Source organism: Hyperoodon ampullatus (genome assembly GCF_949752795.1).
Source record: "Hyperoodon ampullatus genome assembly, chromosome: 8".
Classification (NCBI taxonomy): Eukaryota; Metazoa; Chordata; class Mammalia; order Artiodactyla; family Ziphiidae; genus Hyperoodon; species Hyperoodon ampullatus.
The window spans coordinates 87,984,305-87,998,989 of NC_136921.1; the positions used below are offsets into that span (position 1 = coordinate 87,984,305).

General features: G+C 38.0%; 1 protein-coding gene across 1 annotated transcript in view; it reads left to right on the plus strand.

The window, feature by feature from the left end:
* MAP3K20 (mitogen-activated protein kinase kinase kinase 20) overlaps nt 1-14,685 on the plus strand; it is a gene marked incomplete at its 3' end in the record, with an annotated part of 157,939 nt that overhangs the window by 58,027 nt on the left and 85,227 nt on the right. The window contains exon 2 of the mRNA XM_079710341.1: nt 11,888-11,975. Coding sequence (XP_079566467.1) covers nt 11,888-11,975 — 88 coding nt within the window. The remainder of the gene's footprint in view (nt 1-11,887; nt 11,976-14,685) is intronic.

Genomic DNA, 14,685 nt, shown 5'->3' on the forward strand with positions numbered 1-14,685 from the left:
TATGGAAATCTTGCAGTGGGGGCAGTGGCCAAGACCCTAAGGGGGAGTTGATGAGGAGTTGTTTCTCACACTTCTCAATTTTCTAGGCCTATTGTAATTTTTGGATGTTCTATAAACTAACGTTCCGTTCTACATTCAAATTAGGTTTGTAAAGTAAAGTGAGATGGTTTAGTGATTAAAAGCAGAGCTTTGACATAAGACAACCTGTGTTAAAAACCTGGCTTTGCCATTTTCTGTGCCCTTAGGCAAGTTTGAAAATTTCTCTGTGCCTAGTGAAGGGTGATAGTGAAGGGCCCTCGCTCATGGTTTGCTGTGAGGATTTAAAAGGTTAGGCTACCAGTTGCGTATGTAATCACCAGGTAGAATGATTTTTTGCATTACTCACCTTTCTAAAATATGATTATTGTCATTAAGTTCTTTAACTACCCCTTCCATTTCTTTAATTTCTTCATACTACATACATTCAAAATAAAGGTAAATAAGTACCTCTGCTCAAAAAAAAGTATGCATTTTAAAATTACATTTATATTATGCTTTAGTTCTCTAGATTGATCTAAGTCATTAAATAGCATTAGCAAATGTATTCACAGCAAATATAAAACATTTCAACATAAAAGAAGAAGATTGCAAACTGAAATAAAAACAAATGGAAGAGGTGGGGGAAGGGGAAGGTGGGACGACGTGAGAGAGTGGCATGGACATATATACACTACCAAATATAAAACAGATAGCTAGTGGGAAGCAGCCGCATAGCACAGGGAGATCAGCTCGGTGCTTTGTGACCACCTAGAGGGGTGGGATGGGGGGGTGGGTGGGAGACACAAGAGGAAAGAGATATGGGGATATATGTATGTGTATAGCTGATTCATTTTGTTATAAAGCAGAAACTAACACACCATTGTAAAACAATTATACTCCAATAAAGATGTTTAAAAAAATGGAAACATTAAAAAACAAAAGCAGTCTACATAAAGCGCTTGGCATACTAGGCACTTAGTACATCCTAACTGTTATTATTCAGGAGTCAGCAAACTGGAATCTCTTTGAGCAAGGGCAGCTTTTAATAAAAAGTATTTAGAGGGCTTTCCTGGTGGCGCAGTGGTTAGAATCCGCCTGCCAATGCAGGGGACACGGGTTCGACCCTGATCCAGGAAGATCCCACATGCCGCGGAGCAACTAAGCCCAGGCGCCATAACTACTAAGCCTGCGCTCTAGAGCCCACGTGCCACAACTCCTGAGCCCATGCGCCTAGAGCCCGTGCTCCACAACAAGAGAAGCCACCGCAGTGAGAAACCCATGCACTGCAATGAAGAGTAGCCCCCGCTCGCCCCAACTAGAGAAAGCCCACACACAGCAGCAAAGACCCAAAACAGCCAAAAATAAGAACAACTAAATAAATAAATTTTTAAAAATATATACTTAGATGAAAGGACTCATATTTTATTGGACTTTTTTTTAAAGGGGGGTGGAAATTTATAAAAAGAGGCAGAAGTAGAAGACCTAGTTGCAAACTTTATTACTGACGTTTACGAGGCTCCTGGAAAAAAAATGAGCCTGCACAAATCAAATCAATGACCCAGTTTTCTTAAGTCTTAAATATGATAAAAATATCTAACTTATTTGTGAGAGTCAAATAACATAAGTGCTTTGAAAATGTTAAAGTGCTATATTTAGGTAAAAACACAGATAAACAAAGTCAAATATAATAAATACATGAAGCTAACTAATACAAACCAATTACGAAAGTGTAATCCACTGCTGGAAGAGATCTGATCTTTGCTCGTAAGCTTGACTTGACTCTGAATGATGAACTGATTAAAAAGGAAGGGGAAAGCCTTCAGAGAAAGGAATTAGCATTGGATAAGCACCTAGTATTTGCTAGACACTGGGGTAGGATTTCTGTTCTCCCTTAAGGAGACGGGCCCAGAGAGGTTAAATAACTTCCTTTAAGTCACCCAGCTTATTGGTGGCATAGCCAAGACTCATGCTTCAGCCTGTTTGACTCCGGAGGATGTCCTAACACACCACAGTTAATTACCTCAGTTCAGTTTAGCAAATATCTATTGAGCACCCACTCTGAATAAAGTACTGTTAATAATGCATCAATTTTTTTTTTATAGAAATGGAAAGAAATTTAGAGCATGAAGGAACCTGGAAGATAATTTTGTCCAACCAAGTAGTTTTCTAGGAAGAAAACAAGGTCCAGGGTGAGCAGGTGGCTCCAGGGCCATCTATTTTGTAATTAGAATTTACATTTTCACTCGCCTAATCTAGGTTTTGATTAAATTATATTGCTTTTCATTAAAAAAAAAAAGCCTAATCCTTCATTAGTTCATACTTCAAGTCTTATTCAAGGGCTTTCTTTGGGGAGGTTTTCTGTGTAATTTTAGCCCCAAGTGATCTCTTTGACCAAGTTACGTAAGTTGTTTAGTGGAAGGGTAGGTGCTTGAATGTGCTTTTGTCACCCAAACTGAATACAGGCTGTTTATAATATATTTTACGTTTTCATGTCATCACAGTGACATTCTGTTGTGAGCATGAAGAATCTAAAGTCTCTTAGCCTTTTTATGCCTTGGAGATATCTCTTAAATCCCTATCCTTAAATCTTCACTATTTATTTCATTCAGTTTTAGTCACCCTTCCATCCTGCCAGGTTAGTCTGCCCTTAGTTGGGTATGTACTTAACTAGAGAGCAGCCTGATCCCTGGAGGGGAGCCTAGGCTGCTGTCCAAGCAGCTGCATGTGGTGAGTCTGCTGCAACCCATCAGGAAAACCATTGAGCAATTTAGACTTCCCAGTACCGGTGACATTTGTAATGCATCCCACATGGCTCCATCTTGACTGTTCATGAAGAGTGAGCAGAATGACTTGTTTATTTTTCCTTCTTAGTATTTCTAGCCATTTTTCTTCCAATGAAAAGATTTCATGACATCAAATGTCATGAGGAATATAGGCTGTATTATATTATGGAACCTGAATTCAGTTCATTTATCCTTCTTTATTTCCCTGAATACCTAAAGGGCAGCATTTGAAAGAGAATGTACAGAACTGAGAGGTTTGCTGCTTGTCATGTTATTGAATGAGTCTCATTAAGCCGAAAATGACTCAAAGAGCATGACCTGGGTATGACTCTGGTGATTAAATACAGGATTGAGAATCATCCAAGCCTACTTTTAAAGTTGTTCTATAGCACTGAGTTTTTAGGAGGAATGGGGGCTGGTTTTCCACCTTGCCATACATGTAAGAATCAAATTTTTATTTTAGGAAAATGCCTCTAGCCATGATACTCTTGGAGTAAAAATGCAATGAATTAAACAACTTTTTCTTGACCCTGGTTCTTGTGATCTGATATGTAAATCTTCTGATTACTGAGAGTGAACATTCTGCCTCAGTTATCTTTATAATCAGAGCCTGAAAGAGTTAAAAGGGAAGGGAAGGTCTACCCATTTCTTGCCTGAAAGAGCCAGATATTTTGACCTTATAGACTTGTAAACATACTACTGTCTTAGGAGTTTTTAAATCAAGAATTTCCCCTTTTCCCTTACATTCCACTGCTAAGTCCGATAGTTCTGGGCTCTGTGGGGATAATGATAAGAGGTGTGCTGTTCTGAGAAGACCAGTGGCGTTGTCTTTTCGAACCCCTCCTGTTCATAAGAGGCCTGGTTCAGTTGTTGTAGAGTTTTGTGGTACTAGCCCAAGCCTAGGAAGAGGGCTGTCTTAGTCCATTCAGGCTACTGTAACAGAATACTGAAGGTGGGATGGCTTATAAAAACAAACATTTATTCATCACAGTTCTGGAGTCTGGGAAGTCTGAGATCAAGATGTTAGCAGATTCAGTTTCTAGTGAGAACTCACTTCCTGGTTCACAGATGGCCATCTTCTTGCTGTGCCCTCACAGGGCAGAAGGAAGGATGAGAGAATTCTCTGGGGTCACCTTTATAAGGGCACTAATCTCATTCATGAGGGCTTCACCCTCATGACCTAATCACCTACCACAGGCCCCACCTTCAAATACCATTGCATTTGGGGTTAGGTTTCAACATATGAATTTTAGGGGAACACATTCAGTCTACAGAAAGAAACCTTCGTGAAATGTAGCCCCACTCCTGAGAATCAGGGCTCCATTTTTCAGTGTGTGGTAGAGGAGTGTCTGCCACAGTGGGTATGGAAAGTGTGGACTTGATTGCAGAGGTGAGTTTTGGAAATATAAATGGTAAAATGCATTGGGTAGAAAACTGGAACTGGAAGGTTTAAGACTAAGCAAGCCTCTGCGTTCTGAATCTGAAAAAGTGCAATGAGGGCATGCTTGGAGAATAGCCAAACAGGGAAGAGCGGTCAAGAAATTTTGCCTGTTTGATTGTCGTGGATGGCAGAGCCTGCAAGAGGCAACTTGTAGCCATCCAAGTCTTCATTCTGAAAGTTCAAATCAATAATGAGCTGGTGAACATAAATTTCCATGTGGCTTCTACTATGGTTGTATAATTGATTGTCATTCTTATAAAATAATACCCTTAAGTAACCCTTATGCATGTAAAAGAACAGAATGAATATTAAAGCAAAGCCACACCCACAGGCATTTTAATCTTCTTACTATCCTGTTCAGAGTAAACATTTACCTAACATGAACTCTTACCATGGCAATTACTTAAACACATTTGATATCATTATCATCAAATACTATTTGTTCATCCACCCTTCAGATATTATTGAGTACTTCCAGTATATAAAGCATCTGACCTTTCTCCCTCATGTGGTATTATACTAGACATGGTGCAAGATGAGCTTTGTAGGGAAGGCTTCCCTCGAGAGCACTGGGCCACAGGAGCAAATGTCAGAAGGGAGAGGAAGGACGATCATTTAATAAAACACTGAGCCAGACTCTGAATAGGTGCACTCAGTGTCCAGCACCTTTGTCTCATGGCCTCTCAGAGCCCATGGCCTTCTTCAAGAATAACCCAGGCGAACACTAGTTTGCTCTGGAGCCATATCAAGAGAAACTCATAACTCAGAGGTTAACTAAACTAGTTTTTATATACCTAGGGTAGTTCTGGGGAGGTAAGGAAAGAGTTTTATCTCTTCCTGACCCAATCCTCAGGGAAAATCAGAATTTCCATGCAAATCAATATTTTTATATTTATATGCTCTAGTCATATATATTACATATAACATGCATGTATTACTTTTTCTGATTCAAAAATTATAGAGGCTTATTGTAAAGAATTTGGGAAATATATAAAAATTTAAAATCATTTATGATTCTTTTTGCTACCTACAGATAACCACAATCAATATGTTATTTTATTTCTTCCCCATCTCTCTTCTTTATTTTTTAAAAAAAGTGGGTTCATCTCATATCTTCTTGAACTTTGGGGGACTATAATGATCCTGGATCAGATTGATACTTTGGAGACAGAGCTGTCTTTGGAGAGAGCCTTTGACCTTGAATGCACAGTGCAGTAAGGAGACTGCTTCCTTTTGAAGGATTGGATGAGCCACTTTTCTTTCTTTTACTATCATACTCTGATGGAATCATAGAATCTTGGAATTGGTGAGGACCTGAGAAATCAGGGTCCTCCAGAAATCAGGAGTGTTTTAAATACCACACACCAGAGGGCAAGGAGGAGCAGCTGACACTCGTGGACAGTAGAGTGTACCTTGGATTTTTTTTACACCTACTGTCTTTGTGGTCGGTACCACACCACAGGCAGAAAGATGGACCCTGTGAGACACAGTCCTGCTGCTATGTAGCGGCTAAGAGCTGTTGACAACCAGGGAGAAAAGCTTGTTCCTAATATAAGATGTAAATAGAGCCTGCCAGCCTCATGATATGGGTCTTCATAAACTACTACTTTGATTTTATAGTGATAAGTAGAGTGCCATTGGTATCTTTCTTTCACAAAAAGAAGTGAACCCAACTTTATTTTTTTTATTTTTTTTTTTTTGCCGTACGCGGGCCTCTCACTGCTGTGGCCTCTCCCGTTGCGGAGCACAGGCTCCGGACGCACAGGCTCCGCGGCCATGGCTCGCGGGCCCAGCCGCTCCGCGGCACGTGGGATCCTCCGGGATCGGGGCACGAACCCGTGCCCCCTGCATCGGCAGGCGGACTCTCAACCACTGCGCCACCAGGGAAGCCCCCAACTTTATTTTTAATATGTTATCACATAAATACATACAGACTGTATCAATGGAATATTTTAAAATGTAAAACAAGCTTTAAAAACACAAAATCTTTCACCCCAATGTTCATAGCAGCACTATTTACAATAACCAATACATGGAAACACCCTCCAAGTGCCCACTGGTTTAAGAAGATGAGGCATATATATATATATATACACACACACGTGCGCGTGCGTGCGTTTATATACAGTGGAATATTACTCAGCCATAAAAAAGAATGAAATATTGCCATTTGCAGCAACATGGATGTACCTAGAGAATATTATACTAAGTGAAGTAATTCAGAGAGAGAAAGATAGATATTATATGGTATCACTTATATGTGGAATCTAAAAAATAATACAAATGCATCTATATACAAAACAGAAACAGACTTACAGACAAAGAAAACAAACTTATGGTTACCAAAGGGGAAAGAGAGGGGAAGAGATAAATTAGGAGTATTGGATTAACAGATGCAAACTACTATACATAAAATAGATAAGCAACAAGGATTTACTGTACAGCACAGGGAACTATATTCAATATTTTATAATCTATAATGGAAAATAACCTGAAAAAATATATATAACTGAATCACTTTGTTGTACACCTGAAACTAACACAATATTGTAAATAACTGTACTTCAACTAAAAGAAAAAAACTCATAGAATCTTTAAGGGTTCTATGGTAGCTCTCCAAAATTAAAGAGACAAATTAAAATTTGGGATTAGGTTGAAAAGTTTTGAATAGAGGGAAAGGGATTGCTCTGAAGATGAAGATACTAATTAACTTAAAACCTTACTATAAAACTGTTGAAAGTACTTTAAAGGAAGGATGTTAAAACTTAACCACCCCCTAAACTTAAATATAGTTAAATTATGATACTTAGTAAATTTAGTTAAATTATGATATTTAGATTCTCTTATTCTCTGTGATTGGATCAGCCATTTGGAACCTGCTGGTCGAGTTCTGGAAACATGGCCAACTGAGCTAATGGGTCATCTCCCCACATAAATGCTTAGAAATGCCAGTTGAAAGAAAATTAACAGAGTGCCCACCTCCTCCCCAAATCCCTGATAAATTTTCCTGTGAAGAAATAAGGAGGGAGGGAGGGAAGAAGAAACCAGCCCCGACTGGAAACAGTGGGAGCAGTCACATATCTTACTGCAAACACAATAGCTGTATAGACATCTGTGTGCTCTGATAAGGACATTACTACTAGACATTTTTATGAATAGACCTGTGGTTACTCCACTTGTCTGTCACATTGGGATCCTTTATTTTATGGAGAATCTTTGAGCGTGAGTTTAAATTGCTGTTGTCTGTCCCGGTCTTTCCTTAAATCCTCACGTCCTAATCTGGAAAACTACTTATTTACCCCAAAGATGTTTAGACCTTGGGTTGTGTAACTCTTGGATTATTAGTAAATAGATTATGATCATTCATCTCTGCAAAAGTCTAGAATAACATTTTTAAAACATTTAAAATCTGTATTGTAGTAAAATACATACAGCATAATATTTGTCATTTTAACCATATTTAAGTGTATGGTTCAGTGGCATTAACTATAATCACAGTGTTGTAATCAACCATCGCCACTATCTATTCCCAAAATTTTTCATCACTCCAAACAGAAATTCTTCATGTTAAGTGATAACTCCCCATTTCTTCCTCTTCCAGTCCCTGGTAACCTCTAATCTACATTCTTTCTAACCTGTGAATTTGCCAGCTTCAAGATATGTCATATAAGTGGAATCATCCAATGTTTGCCCTTTTGTGCTCGGCTTATTCACTTAGCCTAATGCTTTCAAAGTTCATCCATGTTGTGGCAAGTATCAGAACTTACTTCCTTTTTACGGCTGAATAATACTTACTGTATTTATATACTACGTTTTATTTATCTGCTCATCACTTGATGAATGCTTGGGTGGTTTCTGCCTTTTGGCTGTTGTGAATAATGCTGCTGTGAGTCCGCATACAAGTATCTGTTAGAATTCTTACAATAGCATTTTGCAAACAGAAATGTAAACACATTGTGTAGAAAAATGAAGTCATCTGGACTTCCAGTGTTGACGAAAATTATTATTTCAGTGTAACTTGAGTAAACATAAACCTAAGAATTAACTCTTTATTGTGTATAGCTCATAAAATCAAAATCAATTTTTCAGTTAAATAAAAATGCAACTATAAAATCAATATAACAGAAATAAACAACTTTCATCAAATTATATGTACTAAAAATCTTTTGTTTTAATAGTGTAAAAAGATATTTACATTTTTCGGTACAATGGAGCATTATTTTAGCCTTTGTCATTGTTATGTTTCCTTTTTAATAGTGAACTTTTTAAAACCACTAATCCATTATTTTGATGTGCAGGCCATTTGCTAGAGTATCCCAGAATTTAAATGTGGAAAACAACAATCTAAGGAAAAATTATTTGCTGCATATTTACTTCAGCAATTTCCATTAATGAACTGTTGGCAAGCAGGTGCCTATAAAGGCAAATCTACATAATACATACGCTTGCTATCAGTTACTGGCTGCTACAAGTACAGGTTTTAGTAATTCAGTTAATCCCAGGTATTTCTGTTGGAGCTTGTTTGAATTGCTAACATGGTGTCACTTGACCTTCATTTATTGCAAATACCACTTATTTATTTAATCTACCTCTGCTTATTATTAGCCCATTTCCATGAAACTAGTACAGCACTCTAAAATAGCATGTTGTTTTCAAGATGTTAAATCAAATTCTTAGTTTATTAAATTGGAACCTAAAGTCTTATTCCATAAAAATGTCTTTTACTTGCAAATCATACTGCAAGAGTTTTTTATAACTGTAAAAAAATTAAAATACGAGCACAACAAAGGGACACAAGATAATAGTTGTTGTTTTGTCATTAGCATATGCCTACTAAAGAGCTGTTAGACATGCTTACCAATACCTGAAAAGAGAAATTCTCTCTCCAGGGTATAATTTGTCAGTATCTTAAACATAAGCATGAAAACTAGCTGGAACACTGAAAATCCCATGTCGTGTTGAATTATAAAATGGTCGTCCAGGGCTTCCCTGGTGGCACAGTGGTTAAGAATCCGCCTGCCAATGCAGGGGACACGGGTTCAAGCCCTGGTCCGGGAAGATCCCACACGCCGCGGAGCAACTAAGCCCGTGCGCCACAACTACTGAGCCTGCGCTCTAGAGCCCGCAAGCCACAACTACTGAAGCCCGCGTGCCTAGAGTCCGTGCTCCGCAACAAGAGAAGCCACTGCAATGAGAAGCCTGCGCACCGCAACGAAGAGTTAGCCCCCGCTCGCTGCAACTAGAGAAAGCCCGCTTGCAGCATCAAAGACCCAATGAGCAAAAAATAAATAAATAAAATAAAATAAAAAGGTTCTCCAAGGATTCAGAATATTCTTGTATTTATTCTTTATTGTTACAAACATTTTTAATGGTCACAGGATTTAGATATTCCATAGAATATACCAAAACATACCAAAGGATAACAGTCCCCTATTTTGACCAATACTAGTCCCAACATTAATGCTTCCTCACATTGAACTCTCACGCTTTACTCACAAAAGAGTTGATCTGCCACTTAAAAATAGAGGGCTTGGGGCTTCCCTGGTGGCGCAGTGGTTAGGAATCCGCCTGCTAATGCAGGGGACACGGGTTCGAGCCCTGGTCAGGGAGGATCCCACGTGCCGCGGAGCACCTAAGCCCCTGCACCGCAACTGCTGAGCCTGTGCTCTAGAGCCCGTGAGCCACCACTACTGGGCCCACGTGCTACAACTACTGAAGCCCGCATGCCTAGAGCCCGTCCTCCGCAACAAGAGAAGCCACTGCAATGAGAAGCCTGCGCACCGCAGCAAAGAGTAGCCCCCACTCGCCGCAACTAGAGAAAGCCCATGTGCAGCAATGAAGACCCAGTGCAGCCAAAAATAAATAAATAAAATAAATTAATTAAAAAAAAAAATAGAGGGCTTATGATTTCCAAACTTCACATGAACTCTATTTTTACAACCAAGGTCATTTATGATTATTTAATGAGAAATAGAATTGTCATATGGATAAATAATTGTATTTATTACTCAATTAATGCATTTTCTTTCTACTTGGAAAACTAAACTATGAGAAGGTTGTTTGATGAATACAGAACCTCTACACACAGTGGATGCTCAGTGAATGTTAAGGAATCGTTTTGATGGCTCCCTTCAACACCTATATTACTAAAAGAAAAAACTGTCAAATCAACCTTGATAAATGTCTCATCCAATCACAAATAATGTTCCTTTCTCTTGTTCCCACATTGACCCCTTGTCAACCCTCAACCTTCTGTTTTCTATCTAGTCACACCACCTTCAAAACAAGTTTCACAGCATTTTAAATGAAAACTCAACTCCTACTATGAAAAGAAAAATGTATAACAAATGTGCAAATTCCCAAAGGGGAGTCTCCTTTATGACCAAGGCTTCTCCATTTTTATTCATTGCTGACTTTCTTTAATTGTACTTTTAACTCTTGATTAGCCATATTTTAACTCCACAAAAGCAATAAAATTTTAATGACTACATGTGATTTACTTAATCTAGAGAACATCCTCCTGTAGACATTAGCAGATATACACTGTGGTACCTCTTTTATTTTTCATTTTAAAAATTAAGTTTAGGGCTTCCCTGGTGGCGCAGTGGTTAAGAATCCACCTGCCAATGCAGGGGACAGGGGTTCGAGCCCTGGTCCGGGAAGATCCCACATGCCATGTCCGGGAAGATCCCATAAGCCCGTGTGCTACAACTACTGAGCCTGTACTCTAGAGCCCGTGAGCCACAACTGCTGAGCCCACATTCCACAACTACTGAAGCCCATGGGCCTGGAGCCCGTGCTCCACAACAAGAGAAGCCACTGCAACGAGAAGCCTGTGCACCCCAACGAAAGAGTAGCCCCCGCTTGCAGCAACTAGAGAAAGCCCATGCATAGCAACGAAGACCCAATGCAGCCATAAATAAATAAATAAATAAATAAATAAATAAATAAATAAATTTAAAACAATTAAGTTTAATAAACAGTATTTTTTACCATGACACTCTGCAGTACAGTTTTCTAATAATTAACACATTTCACAGTGTAAAGTATGGCTTCCCTATAAAATCACCACTGAAGGTCAAAAATCCACGTGTCTGTCCTTTACAGTACTTTGCATATGGTATGAGAGCAATAATATATTTAAAATAAATGGTTAGATAAATAATATCAATAGGTATTACCTGAACCTATTCCAGCAATAGTTAAGAAACCCTGCCGTAATTTTGTCATGACTACTCATCCAACCGACAGAAGTTCAGTCTTGTTGCAGTCTCCCAAAAGAAATATTATGCAGGAAAAAATGTATTTGACTTTTAGGAAGAGGGCCTTTACTGTAAATAAATGTGGCATCTCCCCTCTTTAGTCATCCCCTTCCACTGTCAGTCATGCCAGCTTGCTAGTAAGCACCTCTTCTGCCGCCAGTTCAACCCCACTTCTTTTTTAAATTTTTCAGAAAGCTTCAATATATAAATTCTTAATCTGTCAAGAGTGCTGCCAAAGACAGAGTTTTATCAGCATCACATACTTGTTGAGCACATATACATCTTTGTAAATGTATGTAAAAGAAAATTGAATAGGAAACCTATTTTATGAGACTTTTATAAATGTGAAATCTTATGCAATTTTGTATTTGATTTTTGTATAGGCAGAAATACTCAGTGTCCTCAGTCACAGAAACATCATCCAGTTTTATGGAGTAATTCTTGAACCTCCCAACTATGGTATCGTCACAGGTAAGAACTCTATTTGACTTTTTTCTTTCCCCAATTACCTAGCTTTAGATTCTTTAATATGCTAAAATGCTTAATATTAGGTTCTGTCATGAATTGTGTGCTACTGTCAGATGTCACTTTTGTTGCTATAAAGCATTAATAAAACTGATTATATCAATATAATTAAGAATGGTGTTTCCACTTCTACCCATGTTTAATTGTGCTAATTATATCTGTGTAAATGCTATTTAAATGCACTCGCAGCTGCAGTACCAATATTTAAAGGTGCCGTTTAACTAAAATTTCATTTAATTAGTTGAAATGAGCGATGTTTTTTGTAACTCTGTGACCTTTTACAAATTAAGATTTCTTGAGCTATTCACGTTATAATTCTTTGCAAGGCATTTTAATCCCGTTAGAGTATTCTTTCTTCAAGGCCTCTGACATGAGAATATTTTTCAGATTTGGTCATCTGGGTTGATAATGACCTTGATCTAAATTATCACATAATTTGGAGCAGCAGTTTATAACTGGTTGAAATACCCTTTCCAAAAAGGAGCACACAGAAAATTTTGCCATATAAAAACACAGAAAGGCACATATTTTTAATACTTTATACTCATATTTGTATAATCCAATGAGCAACTTCAGGTCTATGATAAGTATAACGCTCAATTTTACAATACATAACCTTGACCAGGTTCTTTATCATGGCAGTTCTTTGATCAAAACAAAGCAAACAAGAAAACCTTAAAAGATTAGCCCTCTCTTCTTCTACTGTAGTGTTAAGGACTTGGATTGTCTTTATATAAAATAACAAAACACCGTCAGTAAAAAGGACTGGATTAGGTACTTCCTTATAAATTATCTCATCTAATAGTTAGAATAACCCTATGAGATAGATAAAGTAATTTTATTTCACATAAGAAACTAAGTACTTAAGTACTTTCCCAAGGCTACTTAAGTACTTAAGTACTTTCCCAAGGCTACCCAGCTACTGGTAGAACTACAGTGGAATACATTTCTCAATTTGATTTTATACAGAATCTCCTCTTCTTGTATGCAAGAAGCCTATGAGCATACTGTAGATCCAACGGACATGGAGGGCCGACTATACTGCTCCACTTTATATAAGGGACTTGAGTATCTGTGGATTTTGGTATCTGCAAGGGGTCCTGGTACCAGCCCCCCACAGATGCTAAGGGATGACATACGTACGCGAACTGAGTCAAGTGTGGAAGATCAGATGGGTAGGGGATGATAGCACTTGCCCTGCCTCTTGAAATGAACACAAATAAGTCTTAGTACGGGAAGGTTAAGGCAGAAAGAGAGACAGGCACACACACCTTGATCACCATGGCTTGAATCTATTCCAACTTGAGTGTACTTGTTAATAGAAAAGGTTATTGCAGCAGGCAGCTGTTGTCACTCATACTGAGGACTTGAAAGAATAATTTATCAGAGTGATGGAATGGAATGAACACCAGAATAGGAATTGAGAGATGAAATCTTGTCTTGATTCTGCCAAAGCTGCATAGGTGGGTTACTGATGATCTATGTCTCAGTTTTCTCATACGTGAATGAAGGGACTAGAATTGATGATTTCTGGGCGAGAGTGTGTATGTGTATGTGTGCACCTGTGCATGTGTGTTTGCTGAAACTTCTCATCACAGAGAAGATTTTCTAAAATCTGCTTATAAGACCTGGAACAGAGTCCAAGAGGCAGCTGCCATTTTATTTCCCTTGGAAGGGAAGTGAACATCTTTCTCCCAGATCTACAAAGAAATGGGGTGACTAGAATCTCAATCTCCAAAGTCAAAAGAAAAGATACAATAGTGGACCGTCTTTTCTTTGATCTATGGAAACCTTAATTCTGTACTACCGTGCAAGCAATAACCATGAATTGGAGTAACTATCATAATTTCAGACAAAATATGCTTAAGAAAAGAAATATTACTAGAGATAAATTGGGTCACTTCATAATGGTAAAAGGATCAGCATATCAGGAAGATACAGCAATTGTAAATGTATATACAGCTAACAATAGGTTCTCAAAGTACATGAAGCAAAAACTGACAGACTTTAAAGGATAAATAGTCAGTTTAACAATAATGGATTTCATTACCCCACTCTCAGTAACTGAGAGAACAACTAGATAGAAAATCAGCAAGGATATAGAAGGCTTGATAAGCGCTCTCAACCAACTCTACCTAACTCACATACATAGAATACACCACCCAACAAAGAATACATATTCTTTTCAAGGGCACATGGAACATTCTTTAGCATACATAAGTTAGGCCATGAAATAAATCTCAATATATCTAAAAGGACTGAAAATTTCTCCAACTACAATAGAATTAAGTTAGAAATTAATGCAAGAAAGAAACCTGGAAAATTCCCAAATATTTGGAAATTAAACAACATATTTCTAAATACCCAGTGAGTCAAGAAACTACAATGGATTTTTAAATATTTTGGACAGAGAGAAAAGGAAAATGTAGCATATCAAATTGTAGGTGGCAGATAAAGTAATTCTTGGGGGGGGGGAATTTATAGCTTTAAACATCTGTGTTAAAAAAAAAAAAAAGGTCTGAAGTTGATCATTAAGCTCCAACCTTAACAAATTGCAAAAATAACAGAATAAACCCAAAGCAAGCCCAGTGAAAGGAAATAATTAGGATTAGAGCAGAATGCAATAACATAGAAAACAGAAAAATAATAGAGAAAA